Source organism: Palaemon carinicauda, chromosome 6, assembly GCF_036898095.1.
Source record: "Palaemon carinicauda isolate YSFRI2023 chromosome 6, ASM3689809v2, whole genome shotgun sequence".
NCBI lineage: Eukaryota > Metazoa > Arthropoda > Malacostraca > Decapoda > Palaemonidae > Palaemon > Palaemon carinicauda.
Window position 1 is genome coordinate 167,900,960 of NC_090730.1, and position 26,191 is coordinate 167,927,150.

Sequence of the window (26,191 nt, forward strand, 5' to 3'; positions counted from 1 at the left end):
ATCTACCATGTCCATTTTCTCTCACTATGACTAAAGAGTCTAGGGAATGGCTATCTACCATGTCCATTTTCTCTCACTATGACTTAAGAGTCTAGGGAATGGCTATCTACCATGTCCATTTTCTCTCACTATGACTAAAGAGTCTAGGGAATGGCTATCTACCATGTCCATTTTCTCTCACTATGACTAAAGAGTCTAGGGAATGGCTATCTACCATGTCCATTTTCTCTCACTATGACTTAAGAGTCTAGGGAATGGCTATCTACCATGTCCATTTTCTCTCACTATGACTAAAGTCTAGGGAATGGCTATCTACCATGTCCATTTTCTCTCACTATGACTAAAGAGTCTGGGGAATGGCTATCTACCATGTCCATTTTCTCTCACTATGACTAAAGAGTCTAGGGAATGGCTATCTACCATGTCCATTTTCTCTCACTATGACTAAAGAGTTTAGGGAATGGCTATCTACCATGTCCATTTTCTCTCACTATGACTAAAGAGTTTAGGGAATGGCTATCTACCATGTCCATTTTCTCTCACTATGACTAAAGAGTCTAGGGAATGGCTATCTACCATGTCCATTTTCTCTCACTATGACTAAAGAGTCTAGGGAATGGCTATCTACCATGTCCATTTTCTCTCACTATGACTTAAGAGTCTAGGGAATGGCTATCTACCATGTCCATTTTCTCTCACTATGACTAAAGAGTCTAGGGAATGGCTATCTACCATGTCCATTTTCTCTCACTATGACTAAAGAGTTTAGGGAATGGCTATCTACCATGTCCATTTTCTCTCACTATGACTAAAGAGTCTAGGGAATGGCTATCTACCATGTCCATTTTCTCTCACTATGACTAAAGAGTCTAGGGAATGGCTATCTACCATGTCTATTTTCTCTCTTACTAAGAGTAAAGAGTCTAGGAGTTTATTGGTCAGGATTATGAGCTAATTATGAGTGAAGGTTTTAATGAAAACTAAATACTATAACGAGAACTAAGGTTATGTACTTTGTTTAATTCTAAAGGGGAAATTCTAATTTCCCTGTATTTTAGTTGCTTTATTCTTGAAGGAGAATTAAAATTCCATTGCATTTTCAGTTAAGGAAGTAGTTCTTATTAAAATGTATTTCAGTATTCAACTTTGATTTCTTTTTCATTTGTCAGTACAGTAATGTAAATGCTATTTAATTTTTATTATATTTTCAGGACATTTTATTATTTTTTATAGAAACTATCACTTGCATGAACTTGTGGATGTAGCTGCTTATTTCTAGGATTTTTTTTTCAGTACAGTAATTAATGTTTTTTTTGAAATTTACCAAAGTTCTGCAAGTAAGCAGATTCACAAACATAGATATCCACTGTAGAAGAGGGTCAACTGTGTGTACGTATGTTTATGTGAAATATTCATATGTACATTCACTGTTTTTTGTGTACTCTTAACAAGCTCCATAGCCAAATAACCTGGCATTAGATTCATAAATTATTTGTCAATTGTTTCTTCAGTCCTTATTGAATTAAGTGTCATTTCATACTGTACTTTGTTTTGGTACTGTGTAACAACTTCTGTATATGAGGCCAAGTGAAAATACTTGCTACCTTCTTGAAATGCTTTAGTACAATAATGGTTGCTTTTCTTGCATGTGCCTATAACTTACATCTCCTTTCTTCAAGGAATGGTTTTTGCCGTCTCCTGTTGACTTAGATGCCTACATAAGTGACAAAGTGAGTTTGTATTCTAATCAAAGTTAATATGATATTTTTAATGTTAAGAGAAACAAAAAGACCAAGTTTGGTTTGATATAGGGGTTACAATGAATGCTATCCCATGCTAGTGTAATGTAGTATACTTCAAGATTGGATATATTCTTGATTATTGCACTTTGAGAGCAAAAGCATCTTAGAAATATAAGTACTGTACAATAGTGTATGGTAATAGTACATATTAACCTCAAGCTTCAGTAGTATTTATTAGAAATAGTGGGATTCAAATACAGGTTTAGTTTTTTAAGTATCCATATAGGAATATAATTATATTCAGTTTTCATAATGAAAATTGATGTGCCATTTTAAATTTAAAGGAGAAATCATTAATAATGTAGGGTGTTACTTTCCTAGGAAACCTCTAAAACCATTGCCAAAAATATCCTGAAAACTTTCTGCCATTTGTTCAAAAATTATTTTGTGTGAATAAACTCCTTTTTGACACCTTTCTTCCTCCCACCCACCTGCATGTTTAAAGTAATTTTGTTACAGCAACTAGCCATGCAGTGTTTTTTATTTTGGATGTCTATAATTTCATACAAGGTTAAACACATTGCAATGAAGTGGTAAATATTGTTTAAGTCCCTACCACTGCCTTAAGAATTTATCACATCAGAACAAAGGGACAATAACCTAAAGATTTTAAGTAGATGATGCTCTTTTTTGCATGGCATGAGAGATGCCCATATTATGAGATGTACTACCAGTTTGTGATTGTCATTTGAGAGCATTTTGTTCTTGTTTCTGTGCATTATGTTCATGTTCTTTCTCTTTTCATCGCAGTTTGTGTTCTCCATCTGTTTCATTCGCTTCTTTGTTGCTCTGTGCTTCCCTCATAGCTTTTCATGTATAGAATTTGATATTCCCTTAAGAGGTTATCATTTTTGCCTGGAATAATATTGTGAGTAAAGTTAATGATAAAAACAAGCAATGGCTGGACAATTATTCCTGTAGTTTTTTTTTCTTTGTAAATCAATTTTCATTGTAAATCAATTAGATTGAATGTTAATGTTTTTTTTCATAATAGCCGTATCCCTTGATTGTAGTAATTATATCTAACTCAAGTGTGAATCCCATACCACTGATGAGGAGGTACTGTACTTATTATTTCATTACTATTTCGAGGTCCCCTTAAATTTTTCCATTTCTGCATTCTATGTACTTTGCCATTTCCACATTTTTACTATCCTTCCTGTGCATCTTTGATAATTTTCAGCTGTGTTGTGGTTCTGATTTAATTCTTCTCTTTTCTTCTTTACCCTTGCCACATATTTTTATCCTCTACTTTGTGTATACACTACATCTCTCTTTGCATCCCCATGTATCTTTTCTATGATTTCCTAATGTACATTTTAATTCACAACAAAGTCTGCCTTTTTTTATATCCCTTCTGTGATGTCAATATAACCACTTTTTATATCGTATTTACTGACAATCCTTTTTGACTTCTCACTTCTTTTTTTCATATACATACACCCTTTTTACTTCATTGTTCATTTAGTTTTTGTTGATTCCCTCTCTTCCTTTTTCTATCCTTATGGTCAAATAAGCTTGTTGTAGTCTATGGTGTTCAGCATCCCCCACTGGCTAGAATAGTAATACCCTTTTCTTTAATGTTGTCTATCAGCATTATTTCAAAATCGATCTGTGATTCAGCTTCCCTTTTTGTATGTTTGCAATTTCTGTCTGGACTTGATATACACAGAGATGTTATTTAGCAACTTTGATCCTTGGCTCTTTCAGAATTTCTGTAATGCACCCCAAATATTACAGTACAGTACAGTATTTGAAAAAAAAATTGTTTCAAACTAACCCATCACTTGATATCTATCCCACATGCAAGGTGCTTTATTGTTAAGGTACATCAGTTCCCCTCCCCCACAAAAAAAAAAAAAAACAGATAAATTATGTTCAGTCTGTAGCACTGCATATACGCATGTCATCTGATTCATGAATTATGAAAAAAATCTGGTAGGAGAAAGGCTCTCCAGTCATAAGTAGTGGAATTGTATGATTTTGAGAAACAATTCTATTTTAAAGTTACATTTGCCTCACAAATACCCATTATGTATACTGGTAATTAAGTAGCCCTAATTGCAGCTTAGAATGAAAGGATTGAACTGCTCATACTGTAAGTCAGTCAAAAGTTATTTCAGGGAGAGATTGATTTATTTGGGATTATAATAAACCAAAAGAAAGATGTAGACTTAGCAATATTAAGAGTTAGATAAAAGGGAAAAATAGCAGCAGATTTTGGAGGATTGCCCCCTATCTTTTACTGTAATCTAATTACAATATCTGATAAGATCAAGAAAATCTTGGTACCTCCCTATGCATTTTTTAAGACTGATAGGTCAAGAAAGTTAAAAACTGTATGAAACACTGTTCGAGAGGTAGAAAAATAACGAGGTTTAGAATGACACTGGAACTGCTACGGTATTAAGAACTATCATCACATGGTTTTGTTAAAAGAATAGTTTTAAATCTTTAAAGAGTTGCAAATTACTTATGTATCTTTAGGTATAAAAGAAAAAAAAAGAAAAAAAAAGAGTATAACGATTTGTTAAAGCATTGTATGCTCATGATTTTTGGATAACCAGATTTTAGTCTATCTAGTTTAGGTTACTCACCCTTATTTTAACCCCTCTTGGAGCTATTATTGTGGACATACGTAGATTACTGTACTATATAGGTAAACTGTAGTAAATATGACATCTGTTATTATTATTGTTATTATGTATTACTATTATCATTAGCTAAACTACAACCCTAGTTGAAAAAGCAGGATGCTATAAGCCCAAGGGCTTGAACAGGGAAAAATAGCCTCGTAAGGAAAGGAAATAAGGAAATAAACTATATGAAAAGTAATGAACAATTAAAATGAAATAGTTCAAAACAGTGACATTAAAACACATCTTTCATATATAAACTATAAAAAGACATATGTCAGCCTGTTTAACATAAAAACAATTGCGGCAAGATTGAGCTTTTGAAGTTCTACCAATTCAATTACCCGATTAGAAAGATCATTCCACAACTTGGTTACAGCTGGAATAAAACTTCTAGAATACTGTGTAGTATTGAGCCTCGTGATGAAGAATGCCTGGCTATTAGAATTAACTTCATGCCTAGTATTACACATTTATGCATTTTGCAAGATTAAAACCCCCATATTAAATTTTTTGAGTCCATATAATTTATACAACAATAAACACTTTGTATACCTACAAGGGTTCTGCTTATGTAAATTTGATAAATTTATTAATTCATAAAAGGATTTTTTTATTACCAAAATACAGTATATCCTAAAACATAATTAAACATTAAGAAATTCTAAATATCTAACTGCCATGGGTTTAGGAAAGATCTTGTAGTGTTATATTTGAAATCTTATTTAAATTGATAGAATAATGATGATTAGTCTACATATTTTCTGTTTCTTATCGATGTAAAACTGATTCATAATCAAACATATTACAATTCCCAGACACATTATTTTAATTTCAAGGCTCCAGGCCCTCCCTGGGTATGTAATGGACCACAGTTCTGGTCTAGCCATGTGTCAAATTAATCCCTTATGAAATTTACTAAGATTCTTTACGTACATTTATATCAAGGTGCACTTATTGAATTGTATTCAAAGAACTCTTCATTGTTAATGGGGACATTTCTTTAGGAAATCTTCAATATATTTTCAACATTACTTTCATCCTTGATCTGTAATAAAGGGAATATATTAGGATACAATTTGTCCTCATAAGTTTTAGATGATGGATCCCAATTTCAATTTGTCACCTGCCCACGAAGATTAAGAGTAGATTTCTCGAGTGAGATAGGACACAATACTTTCATAGGAACATAGAAGCTCGACTTTTTACTCACTAGTGACCCATAACCTAGCATCTCCTGCAGTTGGTAGAATATGATTATGGAAAATAATCCCTATTGTGTAGCAAACATAAATTGATGTAAACTTTTATTTTCTGTCTCTTGAAGCTGTTTTCCTGAATTTGAGAGAAAGAGAACGTCAGTGATACTAATTTTTCAATTGCTACTTTATTGTATAAGATAAATATAATTTAGATATGTCTAGTAGTAGTGTCCTGACACTTGAAAGAATACAAATTAGAAAAGAAGAGGTGGTTCTATATAAAGTATGTGTAAATTAATAGTAACCTATTGTGGCTTATTTGCTTTCATAAATAGCGATGCATTTTGCAAACGTTATAAAGTATCTCTTTTGGAAGTAACACTCCATTACCATTTACTGCTACTTTCAAGTAGTTTCATCCTAATTCCTTAATTTAGTGTGACTTATAAAGGTTATCTCAAATTAGCGTTTATAACAAATAGATTGAAATGTATTTGAATTTTTAGAGTATACTGTAGTTTTTATTTTACTTTAGATATTCAGCTCCCATTCCATAGTTTTTTCTTCTTTCTTTTCTTATGTTCCCTTTAGTGTCTTCCTTATTAGCTGCCCAACTTTTGTAACTCTTTCTTGCTTTAATATTCACTGACCACTTAGACCAAATACTTGCTAAAGAATTGAGAGTAGAAATGGGACATTGTTTTCTTTTTTTATTGCGACTTAAGATAGTGGTCTTGTTGTGTTCTTTATTTCATTAAAAGAAATAGTATTGCATAGATGGGGTTTCAGCTTTTATAAGTTGTAGAAATCATATAGATACAGTACTGTAGTTTTAAGCCCATTATTTTAGTTTGTAATTTCCCTTCAGTATTTTCACTAAAAAATCACCAATCAATTTGATGGTTTGTTTGCAATTTCAATTAAGAAGTTTCAAAAATTACCTGTAATTACTTTTATATGTATCTGTCACTGCTTCCTAAGTTGGCTCAGGGTATACATTGTGTACATTTGCTGTTTATTTACTGTCTCCATTTGTTGTTTGATACTGTAATGTACATAAAGTACTTTAATAGTTTATGTAGTATATTACTGTAATTTATTGTCATCACAGTCCCATTTCTGGTGTAGATTTTAAGAATGTTTAAAGCGGTCCTTTAGATTTATTTTATTGACATACTTTCTTGAATATTTATTTTTAGGAGATACTTCAGCAAGTAACGGTGTTGAATCTCGATACGGGTGAAAGGATACCGCTCAGTGATGCTGAAAATTGTCTGCCTCAAGCACTCAATCCTCTTTCTCTTCATATCATGAGGCTTACCAGTGAATATGTCAGGTAAGATGTATTGTAGGGTTGATCATTTACAATAAATGTAACAGATTTATTAGATAATTAATTAATTACCTCTGCCAACAAAGTTGTTAGGAGGTTATGGTTTTGCCATTGTTTGTGTGTGTGTGTTTGTGAACAGGTTCCTGGTCATAATTTGAATCATAAAGTAATGAAACTTGCAGGGATTAACTGTTATGTAGAAAGCTGGAAGTTATTAAATTTTGGAAGGTCAAGGTCACGCTCAAGCAAAATGTCCAATTCACGTAATCAGCCTTAAGTTTGGACAGCGTTGTCACAGATTTTAAACTTGGTTCATACTTTATTGTATGAAAATCCACGCCAATTAATACATGTCAAGGTCAACGTCGAGCAATAAGATGCTGCTGCGGAGGTCGACACTCTACTGAGTACCCCTCTAGTTAGCATATGTGGCAGTGCCATTTAAAGCATTTTTTTTTACTATACAGTATATACTAATAGTAGCCATAATTAGTTCTTTTATGTATGGGCAATTTTGTAAAATATCAAAGTACAGTAATGCTTAATGATATAAAAAGGTAGCTTTTAGGTGTAGTAGTCCCTTTTTCTGTATGTTCTCTTGACTATTGTTTTATTAGGTCATCCTGTAAGGAAAAATCTTTACTGTATACTGTAATCTTAGAATTCATATTTCAGTTCTTTAATACTTTGTGATTTCTTTTTAACAGTAACTCAAACATTGATGGGCAGGAATCAGATGAAGAAAGTGTCTTAGATGTAAATGTAAAGAAACTACCCGAAGTAGATGGTTCTGCTGTAAAAAAGAAAACGTAAGTTATTAATTGTTGTTTCTGTATTATCATTATTATTTTTACCAGCCAAGGTGCCCCCATAGTTGGAAAATCCAAAGGCTACAATCCCTAGATCCCAAACAGGGAGAGCATGCCTGTACAGAATGTTTTCATTAGCCGTTGTTACCTGGGGAAAGGGGTAACATACTAACAAACCTTCTGCTATTTATGTGGAGATATACGTCTAGCGTAGCTGGAAGGCTACGCTAAAAGTATATGTCCACATAAATAGCTACAGATTTTTATTAGTTAGGGGAAAATATAAATTAATCTGTGAATTTGTCATATTTGAGGGTGCCTGCTGAGCCACCAGCAGCCATTGCCTGGCCCTCCCTGGTCCTAGCTGGATTGGAGAGGTGGTTAGTTGATTATATGTACTGTATATATGTATGGTTGTCATCTGAGACATTGTCCTGTTGCTTGCTACTGCTGCTCAAGAGTGACCTTTACACCTTTAAAAGTATGTTTGAGTGCACCCTCTTCCAAAAGAACTGTTTTTAACTCGGGACAATGGAAGGCCTTGGTACAAATACTTTGGCATCCTCTAAAACTAAAGAACATTGATATGAATTTGTCGTGTCATTTTCCTTGAAGAGCTGCTTAATGTAGCTGCATAGTTTCCTCTACCCTTACTATGTTGACAGATAGCCATTGAAAAATGTTTACAGTAGCTATCTCCTTGAGTGAAAGTGTAAGCTTCAGTATGTATAGTTTTGTCAGATGTGTGAAGAGAGGAAAATGTATATAGAATTTGCCACATCAGTCTAGGCGCCACATAGACGGCGACTGTGGCACGGGAGTGTATACAGCTATTCTCTTCAGAAAATGATTGTATGATGTCTAGTGATGATTTCTATCTTGAGTACGCATTTTTAGTATGGGGAGATTTTTTCCAAAATGGCAACCAAGATTGCTGCCAGATCCAATCGTAAAACTATATCTCGAGAGCAGATGCTTTTAGTTGAAAACTATAAGGGACTGAATTTTTTCAAAACACTTTTCTACACCAGAAGGACACAGTTTTGTGCAGTTTATTTGCAAATTCTGCTAATATAAGGACGCAATATACAATTAAATGGTTGACTTGCCAATTAACCCTTTTACCCCCAAAGGACGTACTGGTACGTTTCACAAAACTCACCCCTTTACCCCCATGGACGTACTGGTACGTCCTTGCAAAAAAATGCTATTTAATATTTATTTTGCGTATTTTTGATAATTTTTTTGTGAAAATTCATACATTTTCCAAGAGAATGACACCAACCTGACCTCTCTATGATAAAAATTAAGGCTCTTAGAGCAATTTGAAAAAAAATATACTGCAAAATGTGCTGGAAAAAAAATAACCCCTGGGGGTTAAGGGTTGGAAATTTCCAAATAGCCTGGTGGTAAAAGGGTTAAATGTTAATTCTATGAAAACAAAAGATTTACTTACTTCATTATATCTTGATTTAACTGAAGTTGAGTCACCTGAACACAGTGTTATAATACCTAATAGATAAGATTTTAAATTGAAGGATAAAGAAGTAACTAGGCAAAAAAAAGGTATATTCAGTTATCTGTAATCTCCACGAATATGTCCATCTGACTGTATATGTATTTTAATTATACAGTGTCACATTGTGCATGCCCTGTGGCCCTTTTTGGGCTGTCCTTAGTTGGAATTACGCAATGATTGGTCCATGATCTATGTGAAGTTATATATACCAACTACAAAGTAATGGAAACTGAATACATAATCAATCATACTATAAACTGAAAATTCCTTTCAAATTTATTTTAGAAGAAAAAAGTCTAGTTGTCTCATCCTTTAGTGCCTTTGTAGATACAATGTGCATAACTGGCTTTATATGTTATTATTTGTGCAATTACTTGAATTTCCACAAGCACAAAATCTTGAGCATGGTACAGAGTTCATTCTGAATTCACATGAGTTTGGTGTGTAACAGATCTTGCAATTACATGGGTTAGGAAAATCCTCAGGTATTGGCTCTGTAATAATTTGAGGGGCCTATCTTGTCCTTGGTCTTCATATCCATAATGATACGGATCATGAATGCCTACACCGTCCTTTAATAAACATGCTCCATTGAAAAATTTGTGGGATAACGGAAGATGGCGAATATGTCCTGCTTCACGAGTTTTCGGACTTATAACTTGGAAAGGTAATCATCAAAACCAACTATTCTTTTAATAATAAGTGTACTGTACTTTTCAAAATGATTAACTTAAGAACCAATTAAGACAGAATCCTACTGTAGGATTAGACCACTAAAAAAACGAATCCGTTACAGGTCCCAGCTCAAGAAATTCCTTGGACGAAAGATGGAGTCTGCAGTGAGCAAGGCACGCTCTTTAGCACATGAAGTTTCCCATAGACATAGGGAGGAAAAAGATGTTTTTGAAGATGATGCTCCAGCACATGATACTATGCAATATGTTAAGGTAAATTGAATGTGTTTATAAGCTGTTTTTGCATCTACTGTACCTAGTAATACTAAGCAATATGTTAAGGTAAATCGAATATGTTTATAAGCTGTCTTTGCATCTACTGTACCTAGTAATGCCATGCGATATGTTAAGGTAAATCAAATGTGTTTATAAGCTGTCTTTGCATCTACTGTACCTAGTAATACTAAGCAATATGTTAAGGTAAATCGAATATGTTTATAAGCTGTCTTTGCATCTACTGTACCTGGTATATGCAGGGCATGACATGTTTTTAAATAGAGTACTGGAGTGTAACCTTACCTCTGAGCTACAGTATATACACTCCTTGATGTAGTGTCCTGTAATAGTGAAGGAAAGGGTTAGAGTAAAAGTTGTATGTCAATTATGGTGTCCAAGAAAATTCAAATCTATTTTTTCTCATTCATTTTCAGATCAAAACTGCACACAGCCATAAAGGGCCTCATGAGTTTGACAATCTTATGTATGTACAGGAGATTACTGGTATGTTAATTCTTTTATTCACAATATTTGATGTTATGTAAATCCAGTAGCTTAGGTAAAACGTCGTTAATGATATTCACAACTTTAGTTTTACTTTGATTTTATATGTTATAAATGGAAAGTATTATAATTTTTTTGAACCTCACAAGGACATTTCAGTGTTAATATTAAAAATCTAATTTTCTTTGCTAAAGGTGAATTAAAGAGAAATTGCATTTAAATGATAAAGATATGTTATTGTGTACTATTCAATCTTAGTATTAATCTTGTAAAGATAAAGTTAAAGTTCTTGTTCAATTTATGGATTAGGTTGCATCATGATCCCTAGTAATAACAGAAAATATTTTTTTTTATTAAGTTGCATTAACTACTATATCTGATAGCATATGATTTTTTTTGTTTAACTTGCTTCATGATCTAATATGCAATGTTAAGGCATCCAATGAGTATTAGTGGTTATTTGGATACTAACTAATATTGCCTACTGGTACTGATATCTATACATATTATTTGATACTGTGTTGTAATGATATATGTTATTATTTGATGATTATGATTGTTACAGTGATACCATTCAAGTGTGTTGTAAGGTATTAAGTTTGATCTTTCTCTTCTTTTTCTTCTTCGGGTTGTAATGAAACTTATAATCTGGGATTTTTGTATAACACTTAAAAAGGAAAAGAATTGCACTTTTTAAACAATTAATCGTTGTTTGTTCCAACACAGAATACTTACCTCAAACTACTTTCTTAGGAGTATCTGGGATCTCCTCCCAACCGACCAGAGTTTTGTGTAGTTTACCCTAGTCTCGTTTTCTATGAGGGGTAACCTCAGGTGGAGTGGAACATGCCCTGAGGCTATCCCCCAGGTCAGAGAGCATGCTTGCTCATGTCTCGATCTCCAGTAAGTTCTCTGGTCGCGTTGTGATAACATCTCGACGCTCTCTCCTTACCCAGTGCGACCTTTTATGTCCCCGACCCCCTTTTTGTGTCTTTCGCGGTCCCCGCGTGGACCCATTATTATTATTTTTATTATTACTATCCAAGCTACAGCCCTAATTGGGAAAGCAAGAAAAATAGCCCAGTGAGGAAATGAAACAAGGAAATAAATAACTGAAGAGAACAATTAACAGTGAATCATCCCCCTACCCTTATCCTCTGTGTTCGTCGTGTAGGGGCAGCTTATGTTCTCCTACAGCCACGTGTCCGGAGTGCGAGTCCTGGAACGTGGTGCAGTGGGTGCGGTTCAGCACCAAGAAGAGGAATGCGTCCAAGAGGTCTCATAGGAAGACTCGCCTCTCCTCGCCGCTTACTTTTCCCGATGCCTCGTCGAATGGAGCTTCTTTTATACAGCCATCTTCCCCTACCCAGAGTAGGGGACGAGGTAAGTCAGTTGTGGGGAAGTGCCCATTGCTCTTCCCCAGGAGTCTGAGTGGGTGCGGTATAGCACCAAGAAGAAGTAGGCGACGAAGGGGTCGCCTAAGAAGCCTAGCGCCCCTTCCTTTCTTGCTTCGCCGGGCGTCTCGTCTGACAGAGCTTCCCTACCACCCTCCCCTACCCAGAGTAGGGGACGAGGTAAGTCCGTTGGGGGGAAGAGGCCCGCGGCCCTTCCCCAAGAGTCTGATCTTCAGGATCGTGGGGTTGTGGCGTCGTTCCACGAGTGAGGGGCTTGCGGGAGTGTGTATGGGAGACGGAGTCCTGGTGCAAGCAGGCCACGTCTCCTCTGATATCCCCATGTGGGGAAAAATGTCCCTAATTCTTCTCCAGCCTCTTTGGCGTGTTTTTTCAGTCACTTCTGCAGCCGAGGACATCGCCGAGAAGGAGCCTCCCAAGACGAGGTGCTGAGGAAGCTCAAGAGACGAAGGGAGAAGTCCCGCAAGAAGTTGTCGCGTTCTCGCTCCCCCTCGAGGTCGCGCCACGAGAGTCGGCGCTCAAGATACCTCAAGAGCAGTGAGTGGGTGATGGTTCACCTCGGCAGGCTGCTGGAGCTAGTTGCGGCACCGGGTCCTTCAGGTTGGCGTCCGAGGACGAGATCCCTGGATAGATACTCCTCTGGCAGCAGTGGCACCCGACGGAGGGACTCAGCGTGGCAGGTTCCAGTCGACAGGCGTAAGTCCGCGAAGGGTCCGGCTCCATCCACTCAGCGGGGAGAGTCGCCCCTTCGGTCTGGCAGTCGAGTCCTGACCTCCAAAGGCCACCTAGCTCGGCACGAGCGCAGTGGACCCAGGACGGAGGCCCCCGTTCTGACGGGGATGCCCGCCCTTCGACGTGAACCCCGGCAACCCTACAGCAGGCTCTGGCAGACCGGCATAAGTCTGCGAGGGTTCCGACTCCTTCCGCCCAGCGGAGAGTCGCCCCTTCGGACTGGCAGTCGAGTCCTGACCTCCAAAGGCCACCTAGCTGGCACGAGCGCAGTGGACCCAGGACGGAGGTTCCCGTTCCGACGGTGATGCCCGCCCTTCGACGTTAACCCCGGCAACCCTACAGCAGGCTCTGGCAGACCGGCATAAGCCCACGAAGGTTCCGACTTCTCCCGCCCAGTGGAGAGAGTCGCCCCTTCGGACTGGCAGCCTTGTCCCGGCCTCCAGTCCTTCGGTGGCCAGCCCTGAACGAAGGAACCAACCAGCCAGCACGGGGAAGCCCATGGCTCCATGGATATCCGCAGGAGCTCCATCCTTCCAGCGGAGGTAGCCGCTGGATCTACCCGGCAGCATGGCATCCATACCCGGTACCACGACTACTCTATTCAGGCCTCGTGGTTAACCGCTGGTATACCAGGGTACTCACACCCCACGGGGGGGGAGACCCATGACGGCTACCTCCGTCCCAGTGGCTTCATCCGTGATGGAGATAGCCGCTCCATCGTCCTGGCCAGCCCCATCCAAGCATTGGAGGTGGCCACTAACACACCCATAATGGCTCCATCCGTGATGGAGCCAGCCGTGCCATCGTCCTGGTCAGCCCCATCCAAGCATTGGAGGTGGCCGCTGACATATCCGTGACGGCTACCTCCGTCCCGGTGGCTCCATCCGTGATGGAGCCAGCCGTGCCATCGTCCCGGCCAGCTCCATCCAAGCATTGGAGGTGGCCGCTGACACACCCGTGACGGCTACCTCCGTCCCGGCGGCTCCATCCGTGATGGAGCCAGCCGTGCCATTGTCCTGGTCAGCCCCATCCAAGCATTGGAGGTGGCCACTGACATATCCGTGACGGCTACCTCCGTCCCGGCGGCTCCATCCGTGATGGAGCCAGCCGTGCCATCGTCCCGGCCAGCCCCATCCAAGCATTGGAGGTGGCCGCTGACACACCCGTGACGGCTACCTCCGTCCCGGCGGCTCCATCCGTGATGGAGCCAGCCGTGCCATCGTCCCGGCCAGCCCCATCCAAGCATTGGAGGTGGCCGCTGACACACCCGTGACGGCTACCTCCGTCCCGGCGGCTCCATCCGTGATGGAGCCAGCCGTGCCATCGTCCCGGCCAGCCCCATCCAAGCATCGGAGGCGGCCGCTGACATGTCAGGGTACTTAAATTCCACGGATCTCCCCGGGAGGGGGTAGACCCATGACGGGTACCTCCGTCCCAGTGGCTTCATCCGTGATGGAGATAGCCGCTCCATCGTCCTGGCCAGCCCCATCCAAGCATTGGAGGTGGCCACTAACACACCCATGATGGCTCCCTACGCGCCGGCGGCTCCATCCGTGATGGAGCCAGCCGTGCCATCGTCCTGGTCAGCCCCATCCAAGCATTGGAGGTGGCCGCTGACACACCCGTGACGGCTACCTCCGTCCCGGCGGCTCCATCCGTGATGGAGCCAGCCGTGCCATCGTCCCGGCCAGCCCCATCCAAGCATTGGAGGTGGCCGCTGACACACCCGTGACGGCTACCTCCGTCCCGGCGGCTCCATCCGTGATGGAGCCAGCCGTGCCATCGTCCCGGCCAGCCCCATCCAAGCATCGGAGGCGGCCGCTGACATGTCAGGGTACTTAAATTCCACGGATCTCCCCGGGAGGGGGTAGACCCATGACGGGTACCTCCGTCCCAGTGGCTTCATCCGTGATGGAGATAGCCGCTCCATCGTCCTGGCCAGCCCCATCCAAGCATTGGAGGTGGCCACTAACACACCCATGATGGCTCCCTACGCGCCGGCGGCTCCATCCGTGATGGAGCCAGCCGTGCCATCGTCCTGGTCAGCCCCATCCAAGCATTGGAGGTGGCCGCTGACACACCCGTGACGGCTACCTCCGTCCCGGCGGCTCCATCCGTGATGGAGCCAGCCGTGCCATCGTCCCGGCCAGCCCCATCCAAGCATCGGAGGCGGCCGCTGACATGGCAGGGTACTTAAATTCCACGGATCTCCCCGGGAGGGGGTAGACCCATGACGGGTACCTCCGTCCCAGTGGCTTCATCCGTGATGGAGATAGCCGCTCCATCGTCCCGGCCAACCCCATCCAAGCATTGGAGGTGGCCGCTGACACACCCATGACGGATACCTCCGTTCCGGCGGCTCCATCCGTGATGGGGCCAGCCGTGCCATTGTCCCGGCCAGCCCCATCCAAGCATCAGAAGAGGCCGCTGACATGGCAAGGTACTTAAACCCCACGGATTTCCCCGGGAGGGGGTAGGCCCATGACGGCTCCATCCGTGACGAAGGCAGAGTGGTTTTTCCCTGAGCGGGTCGAACGGGGCTATTGCCTCTCCTGTGCCTGCCTCAGTGGCCGCTGGAGAGGGAGCCCTGCACCTTTGCCCAGTGCCTCTTCGGCTCCGTCCGCCCATCGGATGTAGAAGTTGGCACACGTAATCTTTCCTTTGCCTCGCCCCCCGTAGGGAAGCTTCGACTCCTCGGTTAACCTTCAGACCCTCCTACTCAGACTCCAGGAGAGGGCGTTCAGGCCGCGGCTCTCGAAGGAGTTAGGAGGGGAGGCTTCCCTACTCCTGCTGGCGCCTCAGGTGGGGGGATGCCTCAAACGATATTGGCAAGCATGGCAGGACCATGGAGCGAATCCGGGGACCGTAGCAGTACTAAAGGAGGGGTACAAGCTTCCCTTCCTAGCGGACCTCCACCTCGGATCCCAGATCAACAGGCGGAGTGGTTGGCATCCAGAGACCCCTGGAGAGTAGCAGTATTGCAGGAAGAAGGCTCGGCAATGCTGGCGAAAGGGGCAGTAGAACCGGTCGAGAACCGAGTCCAGTGTTCTACAACAGGCTCTTCCTGGTGGAGAAGGCGACAGGGTTCTGGAGACCATTCAGCCCTCAACAATTCGTATACAACACCGACTTCAAGATGGACACTCCGAAGTCGGTCCTAGCGACCTTGAAGGAGGAGGACTGCTGAGGTCCATAGGCCTCAAAGCCGTCTTCTTCAAGGTCCCTGTTCATCCCTCCAAGAGGAGGTTCCTAAGGGTAAAAGGGACTACCAAAACATGGCAGTTCAAAACCCTATGCTTCAGACTGTCGACAGTCCTCAGGGCTTCACGAAGGTCTTCTCAACAGTTTCAGGCTGGGCGTACGAACAGGACGTCCGCCAGATTCGGTACTTAGGTGACTGGTTTAAGGGTGTAGCCCCAGTGGTAACTGCGGGTAGCGAGTCCAAGAGACACAGGTTCCTTCCTGAGCCCCCTTGTTCTTCCTTCCCCTATTCCCTTACCGGAAATGGCTCGGGTAGCCCCCTGAAACTGCCATGGGATACACTATCATTGGAAGGACATGTCTCCTAGGATTCTAGCAGAAGTGAGTTACATAGACACTAAGATGGTTTTTTGCGTAGTTTTCCCTTTTTCCTCGTGTTTTCTTTGAGGTCAGCAGAACCTAGTCTCCTCCCTAGGTTCCTCTTCTATTCTCATCACGGTCTCTAGGTCCTGAAGGACACTCCCACCTCCTAAGGTATAAGTCTCCTAAGAAAGTAGTTCGAGGTAAGTATTCTGTGTTGGAACAAATCACAAATTTTAAGTAATTTGTATTTTTCCTAACAATACTTTACCTCGAACTACTTTCGGGTAATGGCCCGCCCATCCTACCCCGAGTGCCTTGCTGGACTTCATAGATACCTAAGCTATCAAGAACTTACTGGAGATCGAGACCTGAGCAAGCATGCTCTCTGACCTGGGGGATAGCCTCAGGGCATGTTCCACTCCACCTGAGGTTACCTCTCATAGAAAACGAGACTAGGGTAAACTACACAAAACTCTGGTCGGTTGGGAGGAGATCCCAGATACTCCTAAGAAAGTAGTTCGAGGTAAGTATTGTTAGGAAAAATACAAATTACTTAAAATTTGTGATTTTTGAGTAGCCTAGTAAAGTAAGTACTGTACATTAAAATAATGATTTGATTTTGCATCCGTATTCCTATACTGTACGGCGATTATCAATTTATTTATTTTACAGGATTCATTAAAATTCAATGACAGTAATAGTTAGAGTGAACTACACCCTAGAAAACTGTGAAATGCCAATGATTTTCAGGTGTTTTGCATTTACTCTAGGCATTATAGAGGAAAACAAAATTTATAGCAAAATTATTTTTTTAGAAATTTTAGACCAATCAGATTCAGTTTCAGATATTTTCATTTCTTTCTAATGATTATTCGTAGGTGAACACACGGGACCAATTTGGTGTATGAAGTTTAGCGGATGTGGTCGATTATTAGCCACTGCTGGACAAGATCATGTCTTGAGAGTGTGGGTCCTTAAACAAGCTTTTAATTATTTCCTAGATATTCGTACAAAATGTAATGCTGATATTAAGGTAAGTTGATTTATGATTGATATTATATTTATTACTACAATGTTATTGTTCTTATTTTTTAACTCAAAATTGAACATCATAAGTGTTTTAAGGTCTTGGGTAGTAAAAATGCACTGCTGTATATTGCATATTTTTCCGCAGTGCCTCTTCAGCTGAAGAATGATATGAATTATTTAACGATTTTAAAAAGTAAACTAAAAAGAAATAGAATAATGAAATACAAATGACAAAACAGTCAAAAAAGAAGTCAAACCTAATTCAATGGACTGTATTAAGAAGACAAGTTATTTGCCAACAGGTGAACAGAGTCTTGAAGTTAGAATAGCTAATCGCCATATAACTTCATGCTTCATAGGCTATTTCTGATTCTTTCTGTTAGTCTTGGTGGCAACGTGTTATCCAAATAGTCAGTATAATTTTTGCTCTCCATAGGTGTCTGCATCTCAGCTATGACATATTGCAACCACACCAGAGCTGAACATAATAAATCAGACGATCCAAAAAAGAGTAAAGCTGCATATAGCTCTTGCTTTCTCATGCATAGGCTCATGGCGTGGTTGTAACAGATCACAGCTGAGATAGAGCTTATAGAAAGCAGCAATTGCAAGATATCTACGTTGACCATTTGGATAACAAGCCCCACCAAGATGATCAGTAGAATAAAAAACAGGCTGTAAAGCATTCCGTTATCTGTTTTAACTTTTAAGACTATACTAAATTTTTCTTAATGGTCCGCATTTGCACCGACTCACAGGGGTGCCCCTTTAGCTCGGAAAAGTTTCCTACTAGCTAATTGCTTAGAATTATTTTGTCCAACCAATCAGCTAGTACGAAACTTTTCTGAACTAAAAGGGCACCCCTTCGAGTCAGTGCAAATGCGCCTCATTAAAAAAAAATTGAGTATAGTCATTCGTTTCAAACTATCTGATTTATTGATTCATCAGAATTTCATATTTCAGGCATCTATATAATTTCTTTTGTAACCATGAAATCTCTTATTTTTTCAGGTATCGCCAACACCGTCCCAGGAATCTTTAGTTTCTCAACATTCAGGACAGTCGGGTGAAGATTTAGGATCTTTAGACCCCAATGATGATGGTAGTGCCCCCTTCATGCCAAAACCATTCTGTGTCTACACTGGGCATACAGCAGACATGCTTGACATATCATGGTCTAAGGTAAAGTCCTCTCCCAATGTTTTGTTAACAACAGAAGCATGATAACTAAATAAAAGATTCAAGTCTTGTGTAATATTTATATTCTTCATCGTTTTATTAAAGATGAACTACTTCTATGTTATTGGGGACAAGTTGGTTTTGTGACAAAAACAAATTAGTTATTTCATGAAATGTTTATGGCAGTTTTGCTGATGTAGGCCTAGTATTTGTGTCAAAAGTTTGTATTTCACCCTTAGTACTGTATAATGTAATTTTACAAAATGTGATATGGTTGATTTTTTTGTGAAAAGTAAAGCAAGTGCACCAGATAATGAATGTATAATGACGACAATGTATTTAATAATTTTATGCTACATACAGGCTTTTCAATTACTGGTATTGCAATATACCAATACTGTACATTGTAAATTATAAAAAAGTCAGATAATTTACAAATGTCTGAGATGATTATACTAATGTATTCATGCTGTCGGTACAAAAGACTTCTTTACCCCTTTTGAACCAGAAAAGAATATTGGTATTTTAATCAGTGATTTATTTTTGTACAAAGGAGAACATAATAAACACCAAACTCTCAAGATTATCTTGGATGCTTTCTTGGACATATTGATTGACAGTTTGACTCTTCGCTATTATATACTCCTGTGAAGAACAGTGGTCATTGACCAACCTGACCTAGAAGCATAACCTTTTGGGCACCATGGTTGAAGCAGTACAGAATTGAAGAAGTGAACACAATTTACTACTGACTTCCACACAACAGATCACTTCTCCAGAAAGTTTGCCTGAATACTGTATTCTTGTGTATGAGCTGTTATGTATTCCAGGAGAAGAATTTATTTCATTACCAAACATAAGAGAGATAAAAAACCTTATGTACATTATTTGCAATTCCTCAACTTCTGTCTGTCAGCTAAGCTATAGGTAGTGCTTCCCATCTCAACTTTTCCATTTGAAGTAGCACCTCTCCTCCCACTGGGCAAATCAATGTTACCAAAGCTGACTGTAACTTTTAGCTTAAAACAAAGGTAGAGAAGAAAGATAAGTTACAGGAATGCACAATCTTAGAGTGATACAAACAGTTATTATCAGGAGTGTCATCATTAAATGATATCCAACTTTTGTAACTTTTAAAATCCCTCAAATTTTCATTCTTGAATAGTATTCACAGGCAGTAGTATCAAGTTACTCTGATAATACACTACCTCTTTATATTCTGGGTACTTTCATTCTTTTAAGGTTAATGGAGTGTCTATGTGTCACATGTAATTTTATACAAAATGTTTGTAAACTTGTCGTAAACACACTATTATTTTATGCTACACTACTTGTTAGTGTCATACTATATTTGTAAATAACAGGTGTTTTACTGTTTATTGCTGTTAACAGTTTAAAAAGTGTTTGTAATTTTTTTTTGCAGAATTATTTTCTTCTGACCTCCTCAATGGACAAAACAGTGAGACTTTGGCATATAAGTCGCAAAGAGTGTCTCTGCATTTTCCAACATATGGATTTTGTTACAGCAATTACTTTTCATCCTAAGGTAGGCTTTCCACAAGTATTGATTTTTTGGAGGAATGGAAATAAAAAGGAAAATTTTTAAGGACTTATATCATATTGTTTGCAAGTTTTTCTTCAAACAATAGCATTTTTGGTAAATATTATGGAATGAGCCTTGTTGCTTTTAATATAATTGGCCAGTTTTTCACTGTGGAGAGGTACATAAAAGCCTGTGTTGAAAGTCTTGAGGCCTGGTTTTCATGGCATCTTTTGAATCTTACTTTATGGTATTAGTGACTCAGGAGGAAGCCAGATTAAGGCCGTTAAATATTTCACAAGCGTTCTTTACAAACTATGATGGGTGTTTATATCAGTCATGATACAAATATATGCTACACTATGAATAAAACAAAATTTAGCACTGAAAAAAACATACTCATGGCTTTTTATTTTAATTCAAGCTCATGATTATTTTGTATTTCCATCCTTCTGAGGGGAATTTGGGATCTAACAATCTGGTAATGCTAACTCAAGCCTTCAAAACAATTGTAGCAGTCCGTCACCACATGAAAAACAAGAAGCATATTTTGAATATATAACTCACTAAAAAACATATTTTCATTTTACCGCATTAGACAAAATGAAAGTGAAATTTATTTGAGCAAGTTTCACCTTAGCTTCATCCCCTCATCCACTTGTCCTGAAATTTGTTCACCTTAAGAATGATTCCATTAATTTTACATTACTGTTAGTTATTGCTTACTTGCGTGATGAACATTACAATTAAATGTGTTTGAATTTTCATTTGAAGGGTAAATGTTTGCCTTTATCATGGTACAGTAGGGTCCCGAATTACACGTGTTCTAATTACGCGATTCCTCAATTACGCGATCGATAGTTTTAAAAAATTAAATTTCCTGTATCTACGAGGCTGTTCAAAGTTCGCGAGTCAAGCACTACAAAATGTATCAAATCTATTGTCTTTTTAAGTATATTGGTAGCCCTAAATACGGTGATTTATAATAAATGTTACAAAACAATATCAACATTACATTTCATTAACATAATTTCATAATGAATAGCCTATTTAAGGATAAAATTCCACATCAACAATGAAATCAACTGTTAACTGTGCGAGTCCAGCTGACAAAATGTAAACAGAAATGTGGTTACGTTCTCGGCAATCTTTATCTTTCTCCAACCTTACGATAATTGTAATGGTAGTGTTAATGATGGTATATTAAAGCATTATTTTTGTTTAGTACAGTATATTTAAAAGCCTTATTTTTCCCTCTGGGCGTTCAAGGTTTTCACGAGTAGACTGGGTTCGTTTATCGGCAGTGAATAGCCTAAACTTCGGTAACGAGTCGTCAATATTTTGTCATATTTTAAACAGTATACATTTGATTTGCAAACATTAATCAAATGTATACTGTTTAAAATATGACAAAATATTGACGACTCGTTACCGAAGTTTAGGCTATTCACTGCCGATAAACGATAACAAACCCTTTAATGCAAACTAACTGTATCCTTTGATATTCCTCTATATTTATCACGAATTCCTTCTATACCTCCTCAGACACTATTATTTCAAATATCTAAATTATTCTTATCACAACTAACACCATCTAGTCATTTTCATTCCATTATATCTATTATTCCTCTGGATCTTATTCCCTTTCCTTATTCTGTTTATTCGATGGGATTCGTTTTTCCCTTTACCGTCTTTCAGAATCTATTTTTAGCCACTGGCAACCAAATCCCCCCTTCCCCCGTCTCCTACCGTCTCCCCTGCGAGTCCACCCAGCCTATCTCATCACTCCCCCCACCTTCATCCTCCCCTGTTCTAGGTCTGTAACCTTCTGCGTCATAATCTCTCTCTCTCTCTCTCTCTCTCTCTCTCTCTCTCTCTCTCTCTCGTTATACAATACTTACAAATAGATGAAGAAACCAAAATCGGTTTTCTTGAAGTGTCAATTAAATACAAAACGAAAAAATTATACCGTGTATACATCCATTTCAATCATAGCTTAAAATACGGTAACTGATTTCGTCCGCAAACCACTATTTTTTAGGAAACACCATTCTATTCCAGAAAATTTTTACTCTAAATGTCAATTGCGTTATAATAAAACATGTACTTATGTTGTTAAATTTCGGGTGTGTTTTAAAAATCGAGTATTGCTAACTTATTTTTGTTTTACTTTTGGCTGTGATCACATCAGCTGATGTCTAGCTTCCGCGCGAATACAATAACAAAGAATTGTTTACACCATTTCTTAACTTATTCAAACCATCTATACAGTTAATATTACATAAACACCAATGTGTTATAACCTATCATATTTATTGTTTAGTACTTTAAAACCATCTCTCTCTCTCTCTCTCTCTCTCTATCTCTCTCTCTCTCTCTCTCTCTCTCTCTCTCTCTCTCTCTCTCTCTCTCATCGAACGTTATAGCGGTAACCTAATTGTTCGGTGGCTTTAAAAATAGGCCTAGTACTTTCTTCTTTTACATTTTTTGCATATGGATCCATAATTGAGGTGGGTACAAGTTGACTTATAACTGAAGTTAGGAAAAGTATTTTGGATATGGAAAGGACAATTATCTTTCGTAACAGTTTAGAATTATCGTAAGTTATCACTCTGTCATTAGCGGCAGTTTGCTATTGTGGATTAAACGCATAAGGAAAAAAAAATTTCCAGCTTTGCTACGAATTTAGGAATTTATATGGATACGGTAAGTAAAATATTTGTAATAACATAATGTTTACTAAATGTTTGTAATATCATTAGTTATGACTTAGATCATGTGTGGTTTAATGCATTCGTTTGTTTATTATGATCGAAGATGGAGCGTAAACAAATGGAAGGTTTCCGTTTCAGGCGGCATCATAAAGAAAAACATTTCATAAATGGCATTCATTTCATTTATTTGAAAGTTCTAATAAAAAATAATTAGAACATTGGTAATAACAAATTCAACATATAATCTATACTTGGTAAAATTGCTGTCAATTCAAAAACACAGATGTATAAATGCGTCTGTTTCTTCGTTGTGATCAGAGATAAACGTAAACAAAACATTGGTTGTCGTTTTCTATTGTGCTTTTTAGCGTGTTTAGGAAACGCATGATATAAAATCGCCTTTATTTTGATAATTCTGGATTTTCAATCATACAACAAGCTAGTCTATAGAGTGATGGTTTTGCTATTCACCAGTTGTATTATACAATAGATATGACAAACATTAAAATTTGTCTGTATTTTGGGTTGTGTTATAACGGGAAATATATGGTGTTTACACCTATCCTGGTTGTAATTTTAACCATTTTTCAAGTTATTAGAACTTTAAAGTATATTAAATGTTTTATTTACTTACAAAAACAATTTGATATTATAAAGAAATACAGTATAGTACAAAGAAAGTATTGGAAATGGGTAGTAAACACATTTGAATAGGCAAATTGCTGGTTGCCATGGCCGCAATGGAATTATTTCTGTTAGTTGTGTGTTTCGAAATTCGCGATTTTCCATTTACACGAGGTCATTAATCGACCAAATTCTCGCATAATTCGGGACCCTACTGTAATTACGAGGATATTACTTTTGCTAGATAAAAATGTTGTTAGTGCACTAAATAGAAATTGTGGATTATACTTATCCCTAATAGAAAGTCAGACCACCAGGTGTATTTGTAATTTTATACTTATATATTTTGACAAGAATTTTGAAATATGATGTTATAACTAATTTAACCTGAACTGTTTTGCAAATAACAGAAATTAAAAGTATATCCAAAAAGATATTTACATGTATTAAGGTAATAGCTCTTCATCAGAATTATCTGTCTTACTTATTTTTCTAGAAATTATAATTTTTTTTTAATTTAGATTTTAGGTATCTTCATAACAGATTGTTTCATAAATGATCTATTCCTTTACTTTTTGCAGGATGATCGTTACTTTATATCTGGTGCTCTGGATGGTAAACTGAGATTGTGGAGTATACCTGATAAAAGAGTAGTACTCTGGAATGAAGTGGAAGGGCAAGCCAATCTTATAACAGCTGCCAATTTCTGCCAGGTGAGTGTTAACATGAGTTCTAACTGGGTCATTGTGATATTGTTATAGAATTGGAAATGAAGACAATCAAATATATCTGTCATTTCAAAGAGGTTTGTCATCTCTTACCTAGTCATTTACAGTATTTTTCTATGGGACTGAAGAAGAGTTAACTTGCTGTAATGAGTATTATTATAACTCATCATGTGAAATGAAGAAAGCAAATCAAATGGGAATATGAACTCTTAGTAACATATTTTATGGTAACTTTTGGAAACTTACAAAATAAGGTACTTTGATTTTAAGTCAAAGAACAATAACGTGAAACATCACAGTTGATTTCACTATAGTTTTTAAATCTTAACTAGGAAACTATAGTATTTTTCAGCTGCAACAGTATACTTTTCAGCTATCACCTTTTGAATTAACCATATAAACTTCATGAGATATAGATTTGATAGATAATTCCCAACTTGATCAAGGTACTGTCCCTGAACTTTTAAGATATGTTTGCAAAATGAATTTTTTTAAATGGTGATTTTTTTAAGTATACTGTATATGAATTATTTATAGCTGTTTTTTATTTTATCATCACATTTAGTATTTATATATTAAAGTTAATTCAGTTTACCTTTTAGCAGTAATAGTTATAGATTCAGGACAGTCTTTATTATTTTGGATGAGATCAATAGTTCCGGAGGGAGAAGTCTAATTGGAAAGGAACCTCAGGTAGTGGTTTCACTCGCCCCAATTTTTATACCGACACCCTATAAGGGTGAGCGAGCTGGGTATATTCCTGGCATTCCATGCAACTTTTTTCTCTGGTATATTTAGCAGTATTTATACCTTAGAAATGGTGCTTTAAGGAGCATTTCATGGAGCGACACAGGTTGAGCCCAGAGATAGATTTTTCCTTCGTCAGAATCCCTTTTTTAAAGCTTACGTTAATTTATCTTATCGATAATTATTTATATATAACCGGTGCGAATCAGTTTTCTCTTCATTGAAGGTTACCACTTGAAGTTGTGCTTTGCATCACACATGGTAGATGATACTATAGAAAGATTCTTATGAATGGAACTGGTTGCCTCATTAAACTAATTTATAAGCTTGATTTTTTACTTGATTATTGACAAGCATAATTCAATTTTGGAGACACTGTTTTCCATTGTAGACATAATTTACATTGATTGTTGTCTTTTTGTCAAGACATCAGGTGTTAACATGCACCTGGTTTTCCAATTCTATATCTCATAAGTTTAGTGTTTGAGTCAAGTTACAAATTTTTAAACTATTTGAGAGAGTATTGTATGAAACATTATTTACCTAATCTTTTTATTTCAGAATGGAAAATTCACTGTTGTTGGCACATATGATGGAAGATGTATCTTTTATGAAACAGAACAATTGAAATATTTTACTCAAATAAATGTCAGATCAACACGGGGAAAGAATGCCAAAGGGAGAAAGATTACTGGCATTGAACCTTTGCCTGGTGAAGACAAAGTAAGTTCCAATAATTTCAGTTTATAAAGAAAGAGGTTGTGCCCTTTTTATTTGACATGCATAATTTCCTGCAAAAGTAAAGTTTACAATTAGAGAGGGTTAAATTATGATAATACGGTGAATTGATATAGTTGTAGAGAACAAAACTTTCCTGAATAAAGGAAAATGCATTCTCAGGATTTTTGTTCAGTGGAACTATAGAAAATTCAAATTTTTTTAAAGCTATCAGTAATTCATTTTGGTAATGGTGCTCTAGGATATGTTCATTTAGATAGTAAACAATTTAAAAACCTTGCTAATATCTTTTCTGATTTTAAAGTTTATTTAAATAAGCTAAATAACATTTTATTTAGTGTATACAGTATATATATTAAACCTAGTTTTTTGTTATGTACCAGAAAAAGGGCTGACACAACACATGACACTTATGATGAAGTAAGGGTT

At 38.2% G+C, this 26,191-nt stretch overlaps 1 protein-coding gene across 8 annotated transcripts in view; it reads left to right on the forward strand.

The window, feature by feature from the left end:
* The window catches only part of LOC137642806 (WD repeat-containing protein 44), a 102,546-nt gene that overhangs the window by 64,626 nt on the left and 11,729 nt on the right, over positions 1-26,191 (forward strand). For 3 of the 8 annotated variants that reach the window (XM_068375672.1, XM_068375678.1, XM_068375675.1), the window contains 10 exons: positions 1,680-1,730; positions 6,840-6,976; positions 7,681-7,782; positions 10,071-10,248; positions 10,686-10,755; positions 17,342-17,496; positions 18,504-18,674; positions 20,095-20,217; positions 24,131-24,262; positions 25,586-25,747. In XM_068375672.1, the coding sequence (XP_068231773.1) occupies positions 1,680-1,730; positions 6,840-6,976; positions 7,681-7,782; positions 10,071-10,248; positions 10,686-10,755; positions 17,342-17,496; positions 18,504-18,674; positions 20,095-20,217; positions 24,131-24,262; positions 25,586-25,747 (1,281 nt within the window). The remainder of the gene's footprint in view (positions 1-1,679; positions 1,731-6,839; positions 6,977-7,680; positions 7,783-10,070; positions 10,249-10,685; positions 10,756-17,341; positions 17,497-18,503; positions 18,675-20,094; positions 20,218-24,130; positions 24,263-25,585; positions 25,748-26,191) is intronic. The other 5 variants (XM_068375674.1, XM_068375679.1, XM_068375676.1 and 2 more) reach the window with 3 other exon arrangements.